General features: G+C 39.9%; 1 protein-coding gene across 2 annotated transcripts; it reads left to right on the forward strand.

Annotated features, from left to right (window-relative positions):
* The first annotated feature begins 1,432 nt into the window (after positions 1 to 1,432).
* Positions 1,433 to 26,766, forward strand: LOC121897742 (protein arginine N-methyltransferase 8-B). Of its 2 annotated transcripts, none has more exons than XM_042412448.1 (10): positions 1,433 to 1,707; positions 6,926 to 7,177; positions 9,069 to 9,224; positions 14,754 to 14,817; positions 15,681 to 15,823; positions 16,332 to 16,419; positions 17,735 to 17,850; positions 20,495 to 20,645; positions 23,918 to 24,039; positions 24,565 to 26,766. In XM_042412448.1, the coding sequence occupies exons 1-10, from the start codon at positions 1,639 to 1,641 to the stop codon at positions 24,646 to 24,648; spliced, it is 1,245 nt and encodes a 414-aa protein (XP_042268382.1). In that variant the 5' UTR covers positions 1,433 to 1,638; the 3' UTR covers positions 24,649 to 26,766. The 2 variants fall into 2 exon arrangements, with proteins under 2 accessions (XP_042268382.1, XP_042268383.1); XM_042412449.1 differs by lacking the exon at positions 24,565 to 26,766 and adding an exon at positions 20,766 to 20,828 and having other exon boundaries at positions 23,918 to 24,004.
* Positions 26,767 to 26,813: the final 47 nt, after the last annotated feature.

Genomic DNA, 26,813 nt, shown 5'->3' on the forward strand with positions numbered 1-26,813 from the left:
GAAAGCCAAGTCATCTGCTGCATTGTCAGACATGATACAGCACATTATAGGAGGGTAATTACTCTGAGATCAAAGAACATCTTAGCGGTAATCTGCTTGACTGCATGATCAATTGTCCATGTGGTGAAATATTGATCTCCATGTTCAAGACACAAAACGTGTGGGGTTGTCAGGTGTACAGTATATGCTTGCATGGATATTGTATAGCTGCCATGTTTATTTGATTGAATATATACATCTGTACACACAGTAATGTAATGTATCCTTGTTTTCATACATTATGCACATGCATTTAATTAATTTATTTATGTATATGGTGGCGCAAGGTGTTGGCACTGAACAGAACATTTGAGCAGGTTTCTATCCTGGTACCTGCTCGCTGCCTGGTGAGTGTCTGCCCACCCTCTCTGCTGAATAATGTAACAAGTGGTGAGTGGTGTGGGTGGTAGAGAGGGATGGCCTCTCCTCAAAATAGACTCCAGTGCAAAAGCAGAAGACTTCACAGACAAGATACAGTGGCACATGCTTAGTTATGAAACTGTTCTGCCGACAGGAGCGTTCTGCAGTAAACACAGAGAATGAAACTTACAGCCAAAACCACTGCAGTGTGGGCAGAACCTGTATATTTTTTTTATGACAGGTCTAATATGAAAAGGTTAAAAGAAATATGAAAATTGCAAACATGGCACTAGCAGAACTGTACAAGGGATTACTGTACATTTAATTTCATTAGGGATATACTGAAGAGCTGAGAAAGGAAAGAGGAATCAAGGAGACGGGTGTGTGTGTGTGTGTGGTGTGTATGTGTGTGTTTTGAGGTTGAACTGGTTTATCCCTGGAGTGAGAAGAGCAGGTGAAGCATATAATAGGCATGCAAACAGCACTTTCTCTTACTCCTGTGTGCAACCTGAGCACAGAGCGTCCTCGGCTTTCAACAGAGTGAACCAACTCCAACTTTCTCTGGGCAGGCGGCGTTCAGCACTTTGTGTGCACGGAGAGCGAATAAATGGAACAAAGATCCTTGAAACCAGATGAGTTGCATTGAGTATGATGAGCAGGGGGACATCCACGGTGGCATGTGCTCAGATGAAATTCCTGGGCACGTTTTAAGAGTGCACTCATCAGATTTCTCTGCATGTAGTCAGCGGCAAATGCAAGTCCTCTCACTCTGAGAGGTAACAGCGGCAGCCGTACTATTTTTAGAAACAATGTTGCAGTAGAGGAATCAATCAAACTGGGGCTAAAACAGTGAATCCATGACAATCTGCTGCTTTTAGTGCAGCAATCTGCGATTTCCATCTGCGATTGCCAGGTCATGGGATAGGACGTTGCTTTTTTTTAATACCTATGTTATCTCAGCTGATGATGCTCTCATCTCTCATACTCTCTAGGAAAGCACACCAGTGGACTGCAAACTTTTGCACAATGGAATCTACACTTTATGGCAATGTCGACTGCTATGCTTTAGGGACCTCATGTAGTTTTGTGTCATTTTACAGTCTTAGAATTTCAAAAAAACACTGCAGTGTGGGATGTGAATGAGAATTATTCAACGACAAAGAACTACAGAAAGGAGCCTGGGAATCGGGAGGCGCATAGTGTTTTCTGTCAAGTGGAAGCACATTTTTGCCGGCTCTTATGGGAATTAAGCACTCGTCCCGCTGCATGCTCCTCAGGAGAAAAATGGCGGAATCCGAGAGCATGGAGGTAAGTGTAATGAACACCTTTGATTTTCTTCGCTAGAATGAGAGTGCTCAGTTTTCGGACTCTGTTAGAGCCCTAAATGCGTCCTGCAGCATGAGTCCTAGCTTTAAAAGTTGCATCTAGGACATATGCCGGATGCTGCCTGTCCGGATAGTGAGACAGCAGTCCTGAGTGATAGATTCCCCCTGCAAGGATGTTCACCTTCGACAAAACAGGCGTTTTGTGCAGAGCAGGCGCCAGACAAGTGAGATTTTTTTTAAAACATCGAGCACAGTTGGAAAAAAAATCCTTGCATCGACTTACTGGTCGTATTATACGGTCTCGTTTTTAACCGTGTAGCTCCTAAGGTTGGGTTGTTGTGCAGGGATTTCAGTGTGAAAAACAGTGTGATTTCACTTTTATTAGAAGATAAGACAGTGATGGGATATTGCAACAAAGCTTTGTGCTCTCTCCCTCCCTTACAGCATAAACAGTTGTCCAACAAAAACATGTTCGCAGACAATGTCTTGCAAAATAAACAACAACAAAAAACCAAAACGTAAAATACAATGTATTTGTTGGTCTTTGATTTGTTTTTAATAAGGAATATCTGGTGAGCGTTATGAGGTTGAACGGGACACAGCGTGTTGCTGCTTTCCATCTTGCGCTGTCCAAGGTACTGCAGCACCTTGCAGACTGGGACTGCAGAAAGTGGAGTGAGCATAGTAAATGGTGTTTCAGGGCCCATGGGTCCTTCAGGGATCTCTCTAAATAGGGGAAACCCAAAGATGCAGGCAGTAGTTTCTGCCTCCCCCAGAAATCTTACAGTGCTATTTCCTCAAATGCACAGTATGTGGTAAGTACCTTGCACTATGATCTACATTCTGACACATTTCATAGAGGAATTTATCTACCGTGCCTCCTTTTTGCTGCTATAAATTCAAAACGGAACAGCATGAGCTCAATGTTTCATTGAGTCTTGTGCTATATCTGTATTCACAATGAGCAATGCGATGCTGATTTATCTGGAAGGAATGCTTAAAAGATTAAAACACCCTGTGAAGTTGGAGACAGCCTCATGTTGCTTCACTATACATTATTAATCACAAAAAACTTCCTTCTAAGCAAGCTCATTCACAGGAGAAGCCTTCCTCAAACTCACAGCATTTTATCAATATACTTACCTCCTGAAGGCAGCAGGCACCTGATACATTAGAATAGGGCACTGGATGGATGGATCTTTCCCTTCCCCTGCTCTCTGCTGCTTTGGAATATTTGTGTTATCAGAGGCGCCTAAGTGCAGTAATGGCACAGAACCAAAGTGATTGTCTTTCCTGGCTCGTAGAGGATTTTTTTCCCCATGAAATTATGAATTGTTAGGCTGATTTTCTGTAAGTTTATCTAAGTAAAAAGCTTTCTTTCCAGTAGACCATCAGTAAGTGTTGCCTATAATGTTTGACACAAATATGCAAAGACACATTTGTTTACCAACTAATCTACGCATTGACATCAGGAGGAACATTATACAAATGAGTCAACTTCAATAGTGAAACAAAGTGACTTTTCATACAGACGAGTAGCAAGTGAATGCCCTTCTCAGATGTCAAGCCTCACCTCAGTGTAGAAATGAGGATCCAGTCTGAAATAGAACCTCAAATGTGTTTATCTGTCTGAAGGGTCGGTGGCAAGGATGCGCATACCCTCGCTTTCCTTTGACAGGGCATCTCAGTTACACTCTCTGCAGCTGCTCTCCTCTGACCGTACTGCACCCCGAGTCTACTTCAATTCATCTCTTAATGACGGCTCAGAGTGATTTTTGTTTTTCCGCAATGCAACTTTTTTAGAAAGTGCTTATCGGATTCTGTATTAAACTTGGCATCCTTAATCACCTCTTCTGTGGCCCTGTCTTGTAACTATTGACTCTGTGAGTCTTGGCTTGGAGCCAGCTGTTGATCAAATCCTGCTTTTTTTTTGCTTTTTTTTTCGGAAGATGCCAAGAATTAACCTGCAGTCTTCACAACTGTACGGATCCCGCAGCTGACCATAGTTTAACTTTAGGTCAGATGTTGAAAAGACAACATTGATTATGTCATTTCTGAGAAAGTGCATTATTGAGTAATTGATAACCAAAGTGATGAACATGTGAGAATGTATTGCACTGCACTGAAGTGGTCCCTTTTCAGATCAACATCGGGGCTTAGAAAAGTTTGACAGTTGGTCTTCTTAATTACAAGCAAGTCACAATGCATCTCCCATATAACAAACAAATTCTCTGAACTTTAGACCAAGCAGAGGCACTGATCTTCTAATTTCCCAGAGGTTGGATGATAAAAGCGTAATGTTACTTAGCATTTGACTCCGTCACTATTGTTATTTGTACAGATCAACTTAAAATCCATTTAAACCAAGGAGAAGGCAGCACTCAAATATGATCATTATTCAACAACTGCTGTTCTAGCTTTTACCAATAGTTTTCAGAATTTTCATACAATTTCAGTATAAAAGTTAACATAACAGTGATATTACTGTTCATTTATGTTTGGATGTTGCAGGTGGAATTAGAGACCAGATCTCAAAATGGCATGTATGGTAGCAGTAGGGTAACTGAGCAGCCATGAAATGATCTTTCTCAGGGTTTCTGCTCTGCATCATTAGTGAACACCTGATATTTAACTGACCAAGGTCAGCTTTGGTGTGAATGCACCATGTTGTGACCAGGCATTTTCACACATCATTTTCTTGGTCGCTTTGTCCCTGTCCCTGCCATTTTAAACCCAGCAGGAAAAGAGAGGACAAAGATAAATATGATGGCCATTTTAAAGGGATACATACAAGTAGGAGGAGGGAAAAAAAGGAGGAGAGGAAGAAAATCGACTCTTTCAAACAAGAAAATCAATGCCACTGACAGAAATCTGACTTTAAGTCCACTAGATGTATGTGCCACAAATTGCTGGTGCTGTAAGTTACAACAGTATGACTTCATCTGTTAGTGAGGTTATACACCTTATTGACTTTGTTATATGTCAGTCCTATTAGATTAATCCTAATCCTACCGACTGGGGTACCTGCAGACCCCAGAGATCTACTTTTTGTACTTTTTGTCATATCTCACAGGTGCTTTATTCTATCATTCTGATTTTTTTATGACTTTGTCAATCAATTTGTTCTGAATGACTTCATATCTCTGTTTTCTGTTTCTGTTTTAATGAGTACTTTTTAAATACCAATGTACTTGGGGTCCTGGGGGAGCCCAGTCAAAAGCATCCAATTTCACCTATGCAGTTTTAATAGATGGAACAATTTATTGAGTTCATATTTGCCGTGGGTCCTAATTTTAAAGTATCACACACTATCAGGGGGTGGTGAGAGCACTCTGTCAGTCATTTTGAAGGAGACAGACACAAATGCAGCAGACATAGATTTCCTCATGCGCTCTGTCGACAACCCTACATTTTTGTATTACACAATATGTAAATCAACTAACTTTCCTAAAATAATAATAATAATCTGTTTTTTCAGATGACATTAATCACATAACTAATAATGTTTTGAGAAGAAATAAGTTTTTAAATAAATTTGTCGTTTTTTTCTTACACTACTTTATTCTTGGGGTCCCCAGGGACCCCAGTTAGTAGTCCTTGTATGTTAAATATGTTGATATGATGAGGGTTAAAGGACCAGTGTCTAAGATTTAGTGGCATTTAGTGGTGAGGTTGCAGATTACAACTAACTGAATACATCTCCCTCGATCCACCCCTTCAAAGCATGTAGGAGAACCTACGGTGGATGTGAAACACGCGTAAAATGCAAAAGGCCCTCTCTAGAGCTAGTGTTTAGTTTGTCCGTTCTGGGCTACTGTAGGAACATGGCGGTGCAACACTACAGCCTCTGTGGAAGAGGACCCGCTCTCTATGTAGGTATAAAGGACTCTTCCGGTGATTATACAGTAATTAAAACATATTTATGAATATTTTATTCCATCTCTGCCAGGTCTGTTCTGCTCGATGCCACTAAATTCTACACACTGGAACATTAACTGATTTTGTGGCCACTTGGGGAAAGTACAGATAGGCTGTAAACACAACGATGACGAAAAACATGGGGAAAAAAACTTGGATAAAAGCAGCTTTAAATTTATAGAATTGTTGGAAATTGTGTCATTATCATTTATCAGGGCAACTCTTTTTCTGCCAGATGCCTGGGGTGCATTAAATGTAGAGCTGGACTTCCTTCTGAAGGTCATTGTTGAAATCTTAACACTTAAGTCAAAAAAGCTGGTGCTATCCTTCACCTCAAAGATAGAAAACCACCTTTTGAAAAGCTAGATGACCTTAGCTGGAGAGGAAGGTGTAGTACAGAATTCATAGCTCTGAAAGATACAGGTACAACATCAAAAAATGCAAGGAATAGTTTAAATCCCAGCAGAAGCATGTTCCACAATATACTGCAAGATCAGACTGGATAAATGAAAAATGAAGAGGCAATAACAGTAGTGGTAAGGTCTTTATTCCTAAAATTATACATACAATGCCTGAAAAAGATGCAAGTCTTTCAATTTTCTATTCTTCTTCCTTGCTTTCTTCTTTCAGATAAAATATTAAATATATTCTTTTAATAAACGCCACCTATTTTTGTCCACCCTCACAATTATTTATCATTTATTTTTAGAAGCCTGAGAGTTGGAATGAGAATAAACACCAGAATGGTTTACTGGCTCAGTACTGAGATGCATGGCTGTCTCACCATGCTTATACCTTCCCAGCAGGTCTCAGAGGTGATAATCAGGGCATTATGGGTGTACCTTCTGTGCTTTCTCGCCTTCTGCCTTCTGTTGACAGACAGGCTGACTTCATGTCAGTGATCCGAGTTTCCTCCAGATTGAATGGACTCTCTGGACTCTGTGAACTCACCAGACAGCTTCATTGAACAGCAAGCTGACAGATGAGCTAAGAGGCATGAGAGCAGATAAAAATGTTAAGGGGAATGGCTGATAAGTCTAAGCCAATCACTGTCTATAAATGCAAACTGTTCCCTCTGATACTATTGATGCATTTGGTTGGAAGAGAACATGTGTTGACAAACCTGGAAGTTTTCCGGTGTATCAGCACAGATAAATCACTCTGTTACTTGAATGCTTCCAAAAGAAAACACCTCTCTTATTCCAAAGGAAGTTTGACTTTAAAAAATCCCAGTGGCCTCAGACTTAATGAAGTGTTTTTCTTCTTTATCTCTCTCTTTCTAGCAACCACAGCCGCAGCCACAGCCACAGCCAATCCGCATAATTCCATCCCAGTCGGCACAGCCCACCTCGTTGCCCAAGCCTGTACCTTCCATCCAGCATGCCACACGGCCTCCTCTACCGCCACACACACCCCATGCTGCCAGCCTCCCAAGCTGTCCTGGCCGGGGCAAGATGTCCAAGTTCCTCAACCCCGAAGAGATGACCTCACGAGACTACTATTTTGACTCTTATGCCCACTTTGGTATCCATGAGGTATGCCTGTATGTCCTATGACAGTGATATCCACAATAGATATTTATTCTGTTTCTTATTTCTGCATCCGTTTTTGTTGAGGATAATTTGATATACTGATACAATATCTGAGTCATGCATAATAGCTGTTTTTAAAAAAAAAATAGTCCCAAGGAAAGAAATAATCTAAGGAAATAAACTCAGGAACTAAAAATAATGTTTGCACATCTAATATAGAAGCCCCAGGACAAAATTGATTCTTGCATTGCTTGCAGCTTGTGGAATATGCATCTTCCTTGACGTACTAATTTTCTCATCAGATAAGGCCAACAAATAATTGTAATCACAGCTCTACATACAACTGCACATTTGTGAAAAATGTGTAATTTACAAATAATAATAACACCATATATGACAAATAGACCACATACAGAAATGTATTCAAAATCTATTATAATGCTTACAATTTATTTTCACTTTGAATGTGGGTGTCAGTCAGTCAATGGGAGTGAGTGCGCCTATTAATCATACATTGCTTTGCAAAACTGGATGTAAACACAATTATGCTTGGAAGAGCAACAGATTACAATATCCCTGCAAGATCTAGCTAACAAATACATGGACAGTTTAGGTTAAAAATTTTATTTTTGTCACTTCCCCTAAAGAAGCATAGATGATATAGTTAAAATATAGACTTCCTGCCTGATCACTTTTTTTTGTGTTTTTTTCATTCACCTCTAAAAGAGTTTCTGTGACCTTAAATCTCATCAATTAAGTCTGTGGTAAAATGTCCCAATTTGTAAAAAAGGAAAAAATATTATTAGTTATTTTCCTCGAAATAAGGTCTAAAGACTCTCTTCCCAAAGATTTCACCCCAAAGTTGCCATTATTAATTTGGTTTGAAAACAGAAGAAAATCAGACAAATGTAATGCTCTCCATCTTGAAAAGGCCACACTAATAGTTACTTTTGTTTTCTGCCACTGACCTTTTTCCTTTTGCCTCTTTTCCCTTTTTTATACCCGATTGTTTCAGTTCTTAAATGATGATTCTGTGTGACCTTTTTTCGTGAACATAGCCTCCCAGGAAGCTCATCCTCCTGCTCTGGACCACCCCAACAACCTCTAACAAATAAATGCTTTATGTCAGAAATGGTTAGGGCCATGGTTGGGGTTACGGTCAGCCAGTCCCATTAAAGGACATAAGATCTGAACCCATCATAAGACAAATTTCTGCTCGGGAGGCGGATGACCTTGTGTAAGCGCTACTTGAAGGAAAATGGCAGCAGACAATTTTGATTAAGTTCAAAACCGATGAAACTTTTTCCAATCTTGATCAACAGTCAGACCTTATTAAACATATGAAATAACATTTCTTTCCCTCTTTTTGTATGTCATACTTCTACTATTCAAAACTGCATTAGAATATTTCTGCAAGCGTAGCTGTTCCCATAGAAATCAGCTGCATTCTGAAGAGAGGAGACACAGGAAGTATTAAAAGCTGCATAAAAAGAGCACGTTACGAGTGTGACCTGTGAAATGAATTTTTAATATTTTTGGGATGTAGGTCAGGTGTATTTTTTGTTGGTTCTGAATATAATTCACACATTCACACATGCATGCACATAATGAGGGAGACAGGGAAGAGATGCAGACAGGCTGATCCTGCAGGCTCACAGGTTGTATTCAGGAACACCCAGCTATGGATTTGAATGTAAAACCATACACCTAACAGGAAATAGAGTAAGATTAGGTGAGGGCTGTGTGCTATTTGTCACTGCTCCACTGCAGATATCACAGCAAATCCAGACCCCCAATGGCCAGCTTTAAATCCAAGAAAACATATTGTCACTTTCCGCTGGGGTAAGCCTTGTCAACATCTTCCTGATATTATTTGTCATCTGCTTAAAACCAGGAGATGCTGAAGGACGAAGTGAGGACGCTGACCTACAGGAACTCCATGTACCACAATAAGCACGTGTTCAAGGACAAAATAGTGTTGGATGTTGGAAGCGGGACTGGGATCTTGTCCATGTTCGCAGCCAAAGCAGGGGCAAAGCACGTGTACGGGGTAAGACATGTTTCCCTTTCAGTGGAGCCCCTTATCGCACAGAACCATCAGGATCTGATCACTGCCGAGCCCAGCCTGACAACCTGCTCACACTGTGCACATGTACTGTATGTGTATGGCCGCCTCCCTGTGTATCTGTTCATACATTTTAACCATTTTCCCCAGACTCCCTATAATCTTCAAGGAATATCTTGTCTGACAGGCAGGTGATAAAAGTGTGTGGCCTCTCAGGCAGGTTGACAGGCTGAGCCGTCGTGATTTGAGAGCTCTCTGTTATCGTGTACTGGAGCAGAGGTAATTGCTAGTCAGGGCATGTCTGAGGATACATGCTGGATACACACCACAAGCTTGGGATAACCACGTGGAACTTATTTTTGTGCGGTGGCTCCAGACAGCATATATTTGCTTCAGGGGAGGAATGATTAACTTGGAATTGCCAAGAGACTTGTTCTGAGCTACTGGTTGACATTATGTGTTTATGTGTGTGTGTGTGTGTGTGTGTGTGTGTGTGTGTGTGTGTGTGACTTCGCCTTGCTTCTCATGTTTGTTTGTCTTTTCTCCTATGCTGTCTCATGCAGTTTCTCTCTCTCTCTGTCTCTACCATCCTCACATTCTGCACTTGGAAGTTTGTGCTTCATCTCATTTTTGTGTTATGGTACTGCTGCCCATCTGGCGCAGTTCTTTTTTCCCATATAAATGGGACTAAGACTTCAGGGATTTAGCTCACCTTTGACTCAGATGTTCTTAGAGTGAGCTCTGCACCAAAGCCTCATACCTTTATCATACCTAAACCCAATAAAGCTCCATGTGAAAGATGAGCCTGTGAGGTGGAGGGAATGGGCTGCGGGCCAACAACAACATTACTCTATCATATGGACGTCATGAAAGAAGGAAGAAAAGTGATAACCTCGATTCTGGATCCACAGAGTACCAATAAAAGGCTCTTTGCTGCTAAATTCCACATGTGTCTGAGCCACATAACCCTGATACATTAAGTCCATATTTAATGCCCCACGCTTGTACATCATTAAATGATTAATATAAAACACTTAGATGTTAAATAATGTAATCCAAAACAGAAACACATTCTTATCTGGAATGATGAGATCTGGAGCACTCAGTAAGAGCGTTTTAATAGGCTGCAGCAACTAACGTTTACATAAAGCATGTCTGCATCAGAGTAAGCACAGGCAGTGCTTGTGTAGACATTTGAAATGCCTGTGCAGACGGACAGATTCTGGCCATTGCTCATGTCTAGCCAATTTCAGGGTGGAGGCCCAAACATGATTTGCATTCACACAGTGCACAGTATTTAAGATTCTTGGTGCAAATATCTGTTTTATGCTCTGCAATTCTCATTTTTAGAGCTTGTTAAGTTTGACCGACATGCACAAGACCGCAGGGACATTTCAATATATAGACTGCAGTTACTGCAGTTGATTAAAGACTTGATTTAGAATTTCCTTCTCATGCTTGAGTGTGTAGATTCCTTTGCATCGGCGGAATTAGAGCAGTGAGCACACTGATAAAAAAGCAGCGAGGGGAGATGGCAGCCAAAAGGTGGGCGGAGGTTTGAAGAAATATGAATGGATGAGACAGACTTTAAAGTTACATGCTCATCAGAATGCAGTCAGTGGACATTTGGAAAAGATATCCCAATTAGAGAAGGATCACTTTTTAGAATTAAGTCAATGTTTAAGTATTGTTTGTTTTATCGTAAAAAATGACAGTTTTAATCTTTTCCGTGCTTGTTTCTTTTGTATGCTTGAATATCTTTTGACAGATTTTATAATAGAACATGTCAGTGTTATCATGGACTTGTAGCAAAGAATGACTGATTGCAAACATGAGAGCAAAGTACACTAAATTATTTGTGTGTTTTGTTTATGGTTTTCATCTTATCAGAGTTACCATAATCATCAGTTTCAGACTTGTCAATAGTGCTCACATCAATGTCCAAGTCGTAATCATGACTGGGAAACTGATTCATCTGAAAGCTTTGATATCTATTGGGGTTTAATAATACATAATATACCTTGCCAAAGTCCATTGCTCAAGGTAATTTAATCAAAATGTTCGGGATATAGTGCTAAATTATGTAAAGCGCAGCATTTTAACCCCCAGACAACCAACGCTGCAATCATACCACAGTCTTGAGTTGTTCAGTGATGTGATCCCTCCAGAGTCATATCATAGCCTATTTTTATCATCTCCACCCTCCATGTCAGAGGTGTTAAGAACATGTATGAACAAATCTTTAACATGGAATCTTCAAATGGAACTGAATATACTGAATCCCCATTGTCACTGACTTTATAAGTAGCTTTTAACAGTGGAGACTGAGAGTGCTGTTGTCAGCTCAGTCGTGATTCACAGTACGTTATAACTCTGCTGCAAATAGTTGACTGCTGAGCTATCAACCATTTTGTACCAACTGGAAAATAAAACCTCATCTTGCTTAGCTGAATCTACTACTGACTGAAATTAATTCAGCCTGAATCAGCACTGAATGTAACAACGTTATGAACGGTGATGCGTTCACTTACTGTGAACAGTGTGATGGTGATGAAGTGAAACTACACTGTCAGCGAATACAAATCTTTGAACTGACCTGAAAAAATTTATTTGAATCAGCAAAGTAATTCATAATGTTAATTTCTACCCCATATGACATGAAGAAGTCTGTATAGATAACACATTCCAGGTCTCACCAACCCCTGATATAAAACTATAGGCAGTGACTTCCAGTTCACAAGCTCACCCATGCTTATTGTTCACCAGTCACTCATTTACTTTGGCTCTCTGTAATTTTGCACAGAGCAGGTAGCATATAAAGTAAGCTAATGTGAGCTAGATACTTTTCTCAGGCTTGGTTGACCATAAATTGGCAGAAATGTGTGAATATTCAAATTTAATTCAACATGTGGCAGGAAGATTTATACTGATGTTGCTCAGTTTCTCATAGATGTGACATTAGGCAAGTATTTGATAAATGTTAGCTATAAGAAGCTGATAAGGTATATAGTTATTTGTACAGTTTTAGTCATAATGTTTGTGTGGGTGGGGATGTAATATTACCTGTGATCTTAAAGAAATGATGGTTATGTAACATGTTGAAATATTGAAATAATGAATGTATTGTATTCAGACCCTTACTCACTCAAAAAAAAGTAATCTAATATATCAAAGCTTGTTCATCTGTTTGCTTTAGAATTCACTCCCATATATCACAAACTCTTTGCTTTAAATTCTTATAAACCAACTGAAACTTAAGTAAAAGTAAAAACCTGACACAGGATACTTGTTTCAAACTTATGACTCAGGTGCCATGATACCAGAGCAAAGTTAGAAACTTGCTGGGTCTCTGGAGAGAAGGACTAGTGGGAGCCCATAGGGACTGACTACAGTGACAGTGACTCTTCCTGACACCACTGAGAGGTGCAAGAGGCACCGGGTGAGGGGGTGTTGACTCTGAACACGCCTCGAGGCTTCAGTACTCCCACTGAAGCGTGACTCGGATGGACACATGGCTAATGGCTGTCTCTTCTCATAGAGGTTCAGAAAGAGATGAGAGATCATCGCCAATTAGAGGGCTGGCGTTGGCACACGCTAACATCACAGCAGTACACACATGCACACGTATGCCTGCAAGTGCACATGCATACAAACACCTGGTGCAGCATTACTGTAGGTGTTTGTTTATGCAGTTGATACAGGCTGGTTTTTAATGGGCAGATCCATGGGCCTTGTGTACGAGTAGTTGACAGACATACAGGCAGAAGGCTGTGGGCACCACCAGCAGCCTCCTGACTGCTCCTCTACTAATAGGCAGCAGAGAATAGGGCTGCCCCAGGGAGGCAGTGCTGTAGACCTCAGCTAGACATCAGAGGCCAGAGTTTAATCTCAGTATGCATGTTATACTGAATTGCAGCAACAAAAAGAGAAATATCCAAGATGATATCTCTCAATTTGTCCATCTCACAGTTGGTGCGTTGCTTATAGAGCATGTCGAATCAGTTTCTGGCCCTATAATAAAAGCCTGATAGACCTCATTCTTCCATGAGAGTCCAAGGCACACCTGAGTGCTTCTATTTTCCAGCCCACTCTCTCCACAAGGGTCCCAGCCTGGCTTTGCCTTTTTACGATCCAGAGCACCTAGAGTTCATTCATTCAAGAGTCGTCTGCTTGATTGCGACCAGATGGATCTCTTGCTGCACAAATAAGTCTGCACACCTCCGACAAACCGAGTCCCTGGAATGGTGTAACACAGTGTACACACTGAGCTGAAAATCTATACTCTCAGACTCCCTGATGTTGTAAGAACCTTGTATTGACAAATGACTCCTGCTGAAATATGTCCTTATTTTTGTTTGAGAGCTGCTTACTACAAGTGTCCAGAGTTTCCTCTGATGAATGAAGGACCTTTATTACTGGATGTTGTAACTCTGTTATTGCTGGCACCTCCATAAATCAGCAATGAGTCCTGCGCTGGTGGGCAGACCAGGAAGTACAAAATATGCCAAGCGAGGGAGCTCAGAACAAGAGAGGGTATGGAGGATGTAAGGATGCTGCTTAGGGAAATTATTGCAGATATTGCAGGAGAGACTGAGGAAGGCAGTGGGATAAAGATAAAAGCAGCAGGGTGAAGACAATTTAAAAGAATTTTAAATGACAAAACAGTAATGAAACTAGAAGTTTGAGGTCCATCAGGGCTAAATGCCTGGTTTCGGTTGAACAATGACTAATCTCCACCATAATTACTTAAAGTAAGATGCTCTTGCAGTGTTTCAGTGGCAGCCATTACCTTGTAAATTCTTTTCCTTCATGTTCTTTTATTTTCCACTCTTTAAAGAAATAATCTGGTGATAGTAAGCCAGCTAATACTCTTTCAAGTTTTCTAACCAGGTGCAAACCTGAAGTGTTTCAATCAGGATTGGAATGAAAGCCACCCATAGAGAGATAAGAAACAAGAAAAAATACTGTGTTTTCTAACAAAGAGCACCTTATAAGTGGCTGCAGTGTTGGACAGACATGCTTGTGCAGCAACAAGACTTTAGGTCATTAGGACTTTTTTTAAAATTCTAGAAGTGAATGTTGCTGCCTGTTAGGGCCACACATGGGACATAAATGATTGCTTTCCCACGACCCTTCTCAATAAAAGAATATAGTGTCATCCTGGTTGCATCATCTGTCTTTAGAGACTACCTGTTGCAACTAGTTATTACAAATGTCTAATGTAACAAAACATGTAGACATCAAATGTCAAAATTTCAACTATCTAAATGAGTTTATTTTCTGTTTCACAACTGGACTCCTGTGTGTTATTTATTACCCCAGCAATAAAAAACAACAACTATGTGAGACATACTCCTTCCAATCAACATCAGTGCAGCAATAACATTTATAGTGTTCTGAGTTTACATTATAAGCAAACTGAGGACAAGTCAGTACAAGTGCAGTAGACATTCCATTACAGTGATTGATCTACAGTATGGTCAGTTGATACTTTTTTCTTTTCTACTTCACCAGATTGAATGTTCCAGTATATCAGAGTACTCAGAGAGGATCATCAAGTCCAACCACCTCGACAGTGGTAAGAGCTGAAAGTTTTCCTCCTCACTCCATCCTGATGACACTGCACTTTATTCTCAGTGGAAGACAACAGCAAACTTGATTACGGTAATGATAGACATAGTGAAGAGGAAGGAAGGATTGCAGATGCTGACATGTATAAAAGAAGAAGAGGGGTGATCATGGGTATTCTACTGTTGGGATTTTGAACGGTTGTTGGTTGAATTCTGAATCTGTATTTATAGTTTCATACTGGCTGGACAGGCTCATTTGTATTCAATTGTACAAACATATTTCCAAATGATGTAACTTCAAAGCATGTTTTTTATCATAACACCCCTGCAACTTTGAAAATAAATTTACTGACTGTGCATCTGCCAAATAATAGCTCCATAAACCACACTGTCAGCAAATGTTCTATCTATAAACTTATGAATATCAAGTATGCACCAGTAATTGGAACAAGAGTTAACACTATGTTCAGTTTTAGCACAAGAAGGCCAGTGAATAAGCAGAAAGCAATCACCAGTTGGAGGAAGAGGGTTCTCATGTCATTCAGACAAACACTTTGTATCACCAGGGAAACTCTTTAATAACTTCTCGCCAAGGCAGAACAAACAAAGCTGAAGTCAGCTAATCTCCGGCAGGGCAAAGATCCACTTCTACTCTGTAAACCCCAACTGGGCTGCTGATTTCCATAAGAACAGCATGGCTACCATGGGAGCACATACTGTACCAACTTTCTTTCTTTCTTTCTTTCTTTCTTTCTTTCTTTCTTTCTTTCTTTCTTTCTTTCTTTCATGTGTAGGAGTTTGTAAAGACGCTTTTTATATGCTGAAACATCTAGCATTGCTCATGATTTAAAAGATATGTCATGTGTTTCAGTGATCACCATCTTCAAAGGTAAAGTGGAGGAGGTGGAGCTTCCTGTAGAGAAGGTCGACATCATCATATCGGAGTGGATGGGTTACTGCCTCTTCTATGAATCCATGCTCAACACTGTCATCTTTGCCAGGGACAAGTGGCTGGTAAGCTGCGTGGAATATGTATGTGTGTATTACAGACATGAATTAGCGTGTCCTGCAGTAACACCAGTTTCTAAGCTACCAGGCATAAACTAAGCCACAAATACTATTTTTTTAACCAAATAATAATAAAAATAATCCTGCTCAACTAAATATAATAATACAGGATTTATTGCATTAACAGAACAAACGAACAATTTAAAACACAATTCAAAAGTCAGGAAGCATGATTACATTAATGGGACATTTTTAATGTTTAATTAAAAATATTTTTATTGTTATTATGTATTCTTTTATATAACATAACTGGAAAATAACAGTTATAGTCTTGCAGTTGTGCATCATGAGCAGAGGTCCTGCTCCATCAGTCAGCACACAGAGGGAGCAATAACTCCTCAATTATTTAAACTTGTACTTAGTTTAGGAATGAAATGTCACAAATGTTGTAGACCTTTTATAATGTGTTCAGAATTCATTGCTGAGTTATTTCCTTGCCTCATTTGTCAAACAGAAACCCGGTGGATTAATGTTTCCTGACCGTGCCTCTCTGTATGTGGTGGCCATAGAGGACAGACAGTATAAAGACTTCAAAATACATTGTAAGCTCAGTGTGAGAGTGTGTATGAAATGTGGGGCTGTGTGTGTGTGTGTGTGTATTCATTACCTGAACCTGGATTCTGAAATGTAACTGTCTTGTATTGCACCAGGTGTCCTCAATGTAGCTGTAGTTCGCCCCTTGGGCAGCTATAACCAGGATTATGTCTCTATATTGGAAATGAACCATGCATGTAGAACACTGTCCACAACCCTGAATTGTACTCACACAAGTGCGGTTGCATTCACGCACAACCCTTTCAGCACTGCAAATGATTCTGAACTTTTCCTCAGGCATAACACTGGGGGCGGTAATTGGTATTATAAGTCAACAAGCCTCTCCATCTCTGTATCATCCCACTCTAAGCCCGCAAGGAGGACCGTAGGCGATGTTTTGCTTCTGGACACAAAGCGGTGCCAAAGTCAGTGTTAAGCTGGTGCATAACCTAGATGACAACAGGGAAACAGAGCAATAGCCCATAGGCATCCTACTCACACTCCCCCATACATCTGGGAAATTATACAACCACACTGCAGCAGATAATATCTCCGGAAAGTCATATCACATTACTTCACTGACTGTAAAGCTTTCCTAAGATGCCTGGATACACTTTAGTCTGCAATTATTCTGTAACTGTGAACTGTAGACGTGGCCAGACTGAAGTGAGTGGTGAGACAAGTGCACATACTATACTGACCACAAATGTCTCTCTCTGCAGGCCTGAGTTAGAAGTGGGCTTCTGTAGCACTCCAGTAAAGCATCCTGTGGTCATTAGTGCTACTCTGCCTTATTTAAGTGAGTGGCAAGAAATGCAAATACAGTACATTACAAAGTCCCCAAGGGTGTGTGACCTGTTCATTATCACCAGCTCTCTGGCGCACTCAACTAGCTCTCTCCTTTTGGGTCATGATAGAGATGTTTGCTCACACTCACACACATCTTAAGGAGCTTAATGAATAATGCATGATTTTATTTAGCCTAAGCAGCAAGGATATCCGAGGAAAGACTTGAAGCCTCACGGAGGCTCATGTTTACAAATCATACTAGAACACAATGTGACCTTCATCTGTCATAATGAAAATTGTTTCAAAATCACTGGAGTTCTGTCTCTGGGGTCATAGATCAGACTATTCTGGGAAGATCTGTGAGATAGCCCCCGACAAGTGTTGTTTTTTAGCTGCAGCCCACCTGTTTACACCTCCTACGACTTTTACCACCGAAGAAATGGAACAAAAACTTGGAAAGAAGAAACATATTTCATATGTTTGCTGTTTAATTACCAACTGAATATGGTAAAGTAATGATAATGTATTTACCAGGGTGGGAGAACGTGTATGGCTTTGACATGACCTGTATCCGCAATGTGGCCATGAAGGAACCACTGGTGGATGTAGTGGACTCCAAACAGGTGGTGACCAACTCCTGCCTAGTCAAGGTTGGTAAAATACTGATCATAATATGGCTGATTGTCATCAATCTTTTTTTTTTTTTTTTTTTTTACAATACTGGGCTTCATCACCCTTGTAGCAAATTGTAGGCATCAGGTGTTTTCTATCAGTGGCACTGATGACCATTGGTTTATGCAGCAGCAACACCCTATCACGAGATTATCACTGCTATGGTTCAAACTTCATTTTTGATCTTGGAAACAGCAATTGACAAAAGAATCTTATCACAACATCCATCTGGTGGCTGTTGGAGCTTTCTATCATATTATATGATCTTCATCACAAGATTGAGTTTGCTCACTTTCTCAAATTTCCATTTTTCTTTTCTGAGCACTTGAAGTATACCAGCAGTCTTACCAGAAGGTCTATTGAGCTTTTAAGCCAACATTGACAAGAAGTCAGAAGACATCAGAAAAAATGGAAATGTAAACATTTACTGATGAAGATTGTACGATATGATCAAAAGCTCCAGATCAGCTACCAAATGCACCCTTTGGTGAGATTGTTTTCTCAACATTATCACTACTGTCAGTACACTTCATCTGTGGAGGAAAACTGTGCCAACGAAAACTGAACAGACCATCAGTAGTAAGAGGGAATGATTTGACTGCACAATGTTGATATATATATATATATATTAGCAGTTGTGACTACAGTGGTAATACACACACATACATACACATGCGCAAGCACACATATATATCAACCATAACTACTCAATGACATTGATTGATTGGTAAACATATTGCATGACATGCTGTGGCTGGTATGAGTTCCACCTTGATGTATGGCTGTTGCCCTGTCTTTGTCCCTCACTGTGTGGATTAAACTGATCAGGCTGCTGTGCCATGCATGTCAATAGCAGCCTGTCTAGTTGTCCTGATTGTGCTCCTCGTCATGGTGGCCTTCTTATCGCTGACATTGATTAGACGCCCCTGCCCTATCTCATCTCTGTCCTGCTGGAATATTGCAGTACGATCATACCTTGACTTCAGAGTTGCTTCCTCCATGCCACTGACTGTCATGCACCCATTTTTTTGTTCTCTTTGACCTCAGACAGTATTTCATTTTAAATGCTGTGAGATATTAAAGAAAAATGGCCCAGCGATCAGTCATAAGAGTTTAATAAAATTTTTGATGAAGCTGGTGGGAATGCTGCCTGTCTTTGGATCTTGTGGAGAAAAAAAAAAGGCTTGCAACAATGATACCCCATTGACAAACTTTATTGTCTTTAAATGGATTACTGAATGACCTTATTAAAGTTGCACAGCTGAGCAGTAGCACACGTAGGACATCATGTTATTTAACTGCTGCTCAAAACTTTGGCAACAATACTCGATGAGCATCATTACATTAGTATAATCCTGGAGAAAATAATTAATTTAATATTAACAACCTAGTGCTCTTAAAATTTTTATTTTACCTTTAATGTAATTGCAAGAGGGTAAACATTGCAGTGCATTATATTGCTGTCTTAAACTTTGAAATGTGACTTTGAGAACTTTATTCTGCATGGCCAGAGTAAATATATGGTAAATGTGTTTATGAGAGTGATTATTTTGCAAAGGCAGCAGGGGTAATCCAACATTAATATTGCATTGTTTTTATTGCCAGCAAACATAAGGCTCATTCCTCCACAGCAAATGTGACATCTGGCACCAAAGCCAGAAAGCTAGTAGTGAATATCTATTAGCACGGATGGTACATGAAACAAGATTATCACACCTCCTGCCCACATGTGTACCCTGCAGCATGCTGTAGGTTTCAGGTGAGCTGCAGTCCCCGCTGTTACTTAGCAATCAAAGCTAACATGATATGTTGGCGCAGTGCCGCTGACATGGCAGTAAACAATGATCTGGAACAATTTGTTCTTTTCTGAACATGGCCTTGCTGGACAATGAGGTATCCGATACCCTGTTAAACTGACTGGAAATAGGGCACATTTAGAGGTTTGGCCTACTAGCACCATGCATGAATAACACCTGGAGGCTGACAATAGTTAGAGCTTCCAGATAACCCCAGGCCCCCTCTCCTTGTCATATTGACACAAGGGTTACTGGCCTCATTGTCAATGGTTATTAGCATTGTGGTATAGTCCCAATGGGGGTGGACGCTGTACTGTATGTCCTGATGTACGTCCTTTCAGTCTCTTTTATGTATTGTATGTAACATCACAAAATTTCTGGATTTATTTATTTCTAGATTATTGGTAGATTGTCAGATCCTTAGTCAATGGTTGGAATAAATAAGCTATCACTAGCTGACTGGACAGCTAGCCTGGCTCTGTCCGAATGTAACAAATTCCACCCACCAGCATCTTTACAGCTCTCTAATTAAGACATTAATTTGTTTAATTTGCAATATGTTGTCTTTACACTTGGGTCCTGTGGGGATTTCTGTTTTCAGTCTTTGTGCTAAGCCAAGCTTAATATTCAATGGACAGAGATAAGAGAGGTATCTCTTTCTCATTTAATTCTTGGCAAGAAATATATATATATATATATTCCTTTAAAAGGGGAATAAGGGATGTTTGGAGAGAGCTTAATATATTAATACCAATGACTTATGGTGTTGGAGTTTTGTTTATGTGGTCCAGATATCTGAGAAGCATCCATCTCTTTACTCCAATAGGAGGTGGACATCTACACAGTAAAGACTGAGGACCTCTCATTCACCTCATCGTTCTGCCTGCAGATCCAGAGGAATGATTACATCCATGCACTGGTCACCTACTTCAACATTGAGTTCACTAAGTGTCACAAGAAGACAGGTTTCTCCACCGGTAAGATGCCTCACACTTCTATATACAGCAATATAGGGACCTATGTGTATGTGTGGGCATACATCTGTAGCTTGTGGTATATTCATTATAGTGATAGTAATGGGATTTTTCTTTAAATAGGATTACCTTCCTCCACAGAGAGATATGAGTAAAGCTTCAGCAACAGAACAGTACCCCCCAGAGGTCAGATTCAGTATCTACTTGTACAGCAGAGTTCATACTTTCACATACACATACAATGTCTTCCCCTGACATCTTCAGTGAGCCAAATATAGATCAAATGTTAGATGTAAAAGAAAAGAGCCCTTCTGGGATAAAGTGAACTGTACAGCCCTTACAACCAATAATACATTACTCTGTTTGAGAGGATGAAAGCACAGACATCTGAACCAGTGAAGAGAAAAAGTTTTTAAGAGGACTGAAAAAAGAATGTAGTTGAAATTAGTGAGAAAAAAAACAACTTGTGTCCAACCATTCATTTGCTTGAGAAGCACTTTTATTTATGATATTGAATTCAGGCGGATGTTTCTATATATATCACTAATTAAAACAATAAAAATGCTTTTTGCCTTTAACCTGTCCAATGTTACAAGTAAACCAATAATGATATTAGAAGATTTAAAAACTTTTAGGTTTACATTCAAATTAAATTACATTTTCTGGCAGCCTTCCTTGCCAAAACTAACCCTGAGCATCCAAAATCATGTTGCAGTGAATAGTAGGATGCTGGCAGCAAGCACTTAACAGTATAGACTACTGAGAGGGAGGGGAAAAAACTAGGGAGTAAAGAGAATAAATGCCCTTGGAACTGTATTTCACTTCATTGAGCAAAAGAAACCTTCCAGAATCAAACATTTATGTGGGACCTCATACTGGCAGCCAGGGGTTTGGAATCAGCTGCAGGGAAGCCTCACTAGGGCGCTCGCAGTACTATTTTAGCTGAACTAAAATGGGTGTAACATCCATGTGTCAGAACATCCCAGGTTATACAGTGGTCCATTTCTCACGCTCATTGTGTGTTATGCCCATAACTAACCTTAGTAGCTGGTTACTTTGCCTAGATATGAAAGCTAAGAAGGCTCTAGGTAGGTCATGGTGAAATTTTGTGTGTGAACTCACTCTGCCTCCTTCCTCATGGTGCTTAGACGTACCTCTAATCATAGATCAGAGGCCATTTTCTAGCGTGGTCTGTGATGAGGCTTTAAGCATGGATCACTGCAGTAAATGTCATTGTACATTAGAGCAGTTCATATCAGGCTTATTGTCATGATCTGAATTTTTATGGCCAGTCTGGGCAATGCTGTGTCAGAATTGGTGTGTGACTGACCTCTAGTTGTGATGGAGTGGAAGGCATCTTACTTAGAGAAAACAAAGCAAAAAAAACCAAAACAGGTTGTATCACTATAAATGTTTGTTTGTGCAATAGATCTTATGGCATAAATAAATATGTGCATCATCTTTTATTCATCAAATAATCAGGACCTTTAATCTCCTCCATATATAGTTATTTGCTAACCCAAGCTTTTTCTGCCCAAACCCAGTTCCCTTCATTTCCTGTTCTATTGATTTTCTGCAAGTTTGTCTGTCAGGCAAGTTTTTCAATGTCAGACTTCTTGCCTACCTAAACTTTAAGATACACATCTAAACTTACACACACACAGCCAGAGTATGCCATTGATTCCCCATACAGTCATGAAGGACAGTTATATCAGACACACACAGAGACTCTCAGCCAATGGGGAAAGGGCAAGCAGGGGTCAAAGATTAGAATTCATGCTTGTCAGTAGAAATGCCATCTCATCTACTGAATTAGCATAAGAAACACAGCATGCTTGTCAGTGTCTTAACTGAACTATGCCCAAAAACCTAGAGCCAGGGCTGTGCTGCCGCCGTGCTGATTGGCAGGCCCTTTTATCTATGGACTCACAAAGAGCTGGTCTATAGAGGCAGAATTACCAAGTTGCCCCAGGACAGCTGGCAGAAATTCGATTTAAGTGCAGCTGACCTTTTGAATCTTGGCCAAGCGATCAGTAACGGTCAGGGCACTGGGGAATGCATTGCTCACATATATTTTGGGGCTGGGGTGTTAGATTTTACCCATCTATTTCTGTGCACGCGCACAGACAGAAATATATACACACACACACTTTAATGGACGTAAGGCAGCACAATAGATACAAAGTAAAACGGTGATGAAAGATGATTGTTTCAAGGTCAGGAATGCAGTCGTGCATTTTCCAACTTTTACTTCAGAGCTGTCATCTTGAAATCAAGAGGGACGGACACAGAATTGGTTCCCTGCCTCTGCTCTTTCTCTGTACATGTTGTGTTTTTTGTCCTCCTGACATGCATGTTGGCTAGACAGGAGACTGTAGATACCATCATGAGTCTATGATGGACTGACAACCTGTCCAGGGTGTCTCTCCGCCTTCTGCTCAGTGTATATTTTGGCACAGACATCAGGTCCTTGGCAGCACTCAAGAAGATTAACTGGGTAAAGTAATGAATGAATGCATCATTGACAAGGACTTTTGCCTCGCGCCTGTGACTTTGGTGTGTTGCCAAAGTAAAAAAACTCAACTTAACCCTTGTGTTTTGTTGACACAGGCTATACTTCCTCATATGCAAAACGATGATAGTTATTGCAAAATAAACCAATCCCTCCACCCCCACCCCTTTTAAACATGTTTTTTTTTTCTTCTAACCATATGAAAACATAACATGTAGAAAAGTATTGAAGTGTAACCTCTCCCACAAACTGGGCTTGCACATTTAATGTAAGTGACAAAATACAGAAATAACCATAAAGGCTTGCTATTATGAGGAAGTACAATGAGGAAGTATCTCATGTTTTATATGTTATATGGATTATGCAAGAACAAAAAACATTCATTTCATCTGTCAAAAGCAATTCACGGACAAAGTAATGTTTGATATCCTGCATAGTGATGTTACTTAAGGGTCATTTACAAGATAATGACGTCTGACTCCCCTTTAGACCTCTTAATAACAAACTGTTCTAACACTCAGGAGGAACAGTGCTGCATAGCAAAGTATTGTCAGCACTGAGCACAGATATAAAGCCATTATATTTAACCATGCTTTGAAACCCCAACCAGAATACGTGTTATTTTCTGCAACAATTCATCACTTCAAAACATATTTCACCAAACAGTGTGAAGTATGTTTTTTGAGCTGTTAAATAGAGCAGGACTTCAAACAGAACATTAGGGTTAAAAGATTAAAATTGCTGTTGTGTGTGTTTTTTCCAGCTCCTGATGCTCCATACACCCACTGGAAGCAGACAGTGTTTTACCTAGAGGATTATTTGACTGTGCGAAGAGGAGAAGAGATCACTGGCAGCATTGCTATGAAGCCCAATGAGAAAAACATTGTGAGTATTGCACAATCTAATGTTTACTGTCTAAGTAGGTGATGAAGATAGATGTAACATATAAATACATACATGTATAAACATTCAGTAAATATAAAATGAAAATATTTCACAGTATTACTTGGTGTCTTGTCTTTATATCCGAGCTAAGAAGTGACTCATTTCCTGTGCTGCCTGCCCACGACAGATTGTTTTCTCCTCAGTGTTGGATAGCGGTCAAGCAGGCAGCAGCACTGCAATGACTTCCAGACAAACAACAATAGATTTTATTGTTGACCTTGTCAGTGTCCTCTCCTCCCCCTCTGGGAAGGAAACGGCGCTTGTGTTCTCTTGTTGTCTGACACAAACAGTCTGTTGCTTATTTAACACCATGTTCTGCTGTCGAGGCAATCTAATCTGAGAGTACTCTCTTGTCTTTTTTTCTCACTTTCTGCTGCATATTTGCTTAGTTGCTGTCTCCTAGTCTCTTGCTTCTCTGGCTTCTCTCTAAAAAAAAAATTCTTTTCTCTCTCTGTCAACCTGCAGCGTGACTTGGACTTTACCTTCGAGCTGGATTTCAAAGGACAGTTATGTGAAGCAGCAATATCCCACGACTACAAGATGCGTTAAGTATAACTGGGGACCCTAGTGCCTCACCGAGTACAACACCTGAGCACCAGAGGGAGACAGAGACTTCCCTTGATCCACAGACACACAGCGTAACACAAGTGGGCCAAAGAGTGAGAGGGAAGACCAGGGTAGAAACCAGGCAGAGATGGCCCCATTGACAATATCGCTATTGTCAGCGCAGTTTCTCATGAAGACAGGAAGGTATTGATGCTGACTGTTAAACAACTCTGAATGTAACACTGACAAAATGAGGTCAGGAATATTTTCTAGTCTTGATGAGTGTTATTGATTATTGATGTGCGTATATGTGAGATGGAGTGATGTACTTGTGAGTTTTGTTCAGTATTTGTTTTCCACCATAAACTTGGACCTCATGAAGGGATAGATGGCATTTTTAAAATACAGTAGAGCTCATGAATGAAGTACTGTATTTTCCACATTCTGTCAAAGCTGTAGGTAGAAAATAAGTTTAAGATTTATGTCATTATGTACTGTAGGGAATGGTCATCAGAGAAAACAAGTCAACAAGTAAGTTTATAGCTGTATCAATTTAGTATCAGTCAGCAATGTTAGAAAACTAACAGCAATGGAACACCTCAGCCAAGGAAAAACCTGTGTAGGTGCGTATAGTATATGTGTAATGTGAAAGGTAAAGTGTGTTTGCATAGTCAGTGTACTAGTAGCTTGTATAATAGAAGGTGTCGAAGCTCATACTGTTGCACAGTTTGGACTCCAGATGTGCCCCGTGTTGTCAGTTTGAGGTGACGTTGACATGCCAATAACATACCTTCCTCCATCCTAAATGCCTTGACAAGTGCCGAAGTGTACCTGGTTCTTTTCCGCACTGCTGCATTTAGCTTTTGTCTATAATTTCATATATAGACACTAACCACTCTCCTTTTACCTTGTATTGATTTAAGATTTGATGTTCTTTAAATATCTGGATATGATCCACATCAACCAATCGAACCCATAATATCCTATAAATTCCTTTGTAAGCAGGTCTGAAATCTGTGGTTTTTCAGAAGGGATGCTTGTAAGCTTTAGCTAGCCTGCTATGATCTCAGATTACAATGAAGTATTCTTAGGAGATAAAACCTGAAGACTTGTGCTAATATCTTGGCTTGAACCTAATAAGTTTGAGAATCATGCTTCTAGTAGCATTTACCATCACATGATGTGATACTGGAGTTTATGAATTTGTTCCAGTCTACTGCATTGGACACAGTTGGGACACACTGTAGTGTATTGAAAGCTGATGAAAATGATCTTCCCACTTCACTGGTGCTCTGAGGTCATTGCCAAGGTACCCACTGAAGGGTTGTCTTTAGTCAAGATGTGGATCTGGATTATCTGAAGAGGTTTTAAATATTTTTAAAAGCTCATATTAATGTACCTACTTGCCTCAAACATCAACTAAGGAAAACAATATAAAATACAATTAGTTTTATCTTTGAAAGAATTTAGTAATTGTGTGTTAAATGATATCATATCTAGAGACAAGAACCAGCCTCGATTCCTGTGTCTTCTATGCTGTGCAAGAGGGCCTAATTAATCTTTTCAGGGCTGTAACCAAAATACAGAGTATGAGCACCTTGAAGCAATTGAAGAAACTAGATAATTTATAAAGCATGCAATTAATGCTAGTAACAATCAACAAAAAGTTCAGTCTCAAACTGAATGCTGCCTTCTGAGAGCACACAGTCTGACAATTTCTTTGATCCTGGTATCTGACAGGACGCTGACTGGTACAAATAAGCAATACATTCTTATGAGTCATTACTTAATGCTTATAATCAATTATACACAATGAACCATATATTTATCTAGAGTAATACTTGTATTGAAAGAGCACCTTCTTAATCTGTCCACAGTAACACACCTATGGAAAAAGTAATGTGATGAAGATTTGGCTGCTCAAATTAAACCAAAACCTTGCTGGCCATATCGGTTCTTAGCTATGAAAATTCTTATAAATTGGCATGTTAATTCACATGTATTACTAAAAAATTGAATGTTGTTTTACATATTGTCATGTCAACTTAAAAAATTGAATAAACAGCAATGTGCAAACTCATCCACCAGGTGATGCTGTATAACTTCTTTACAATTTCATAGTACAAGGAAGAAATGACTCAGTCACCAGGTGTTTTACAAATTATATT

The sequence above is a fragment of the Thunnus maccoyii genome, chromosome 5 (genome assembly GCF_910596095.1).
Source record: "Thunnus maccoyii chromosome 5, fThuMac1.1, whole genome shotgun sequence".
Lineage (NCBI taxonomy): Eukaryota > Metazoa > Chordata > Actinopteri > Scombriformes > Scombridae > Thunnus > Thunnus maccoyii.

Coding starts and splice junctions, on each gene's coding strand:
- LOC121897742 (XM_042412448.1), top strand. CDS start 1,639: ATGGGAATTAAGCACTCGTCCCGCTGCATGCTCCTCAGGAGAAAAATG. Junction 1,708..6,925: donor CGGAATCCGAGAGCATGGAG/GTAAGTGTAATG, acceptor CTCTCTTTCTAG/CAACCACAGCCGCAGCCACA. Junction 9,225..14,753: donor GGGCAAAGCACGTGTACGGG/GTAAGACATGTT, acceptor CTACTTCACCAG/ATTGAATGTTCCAGTATATC.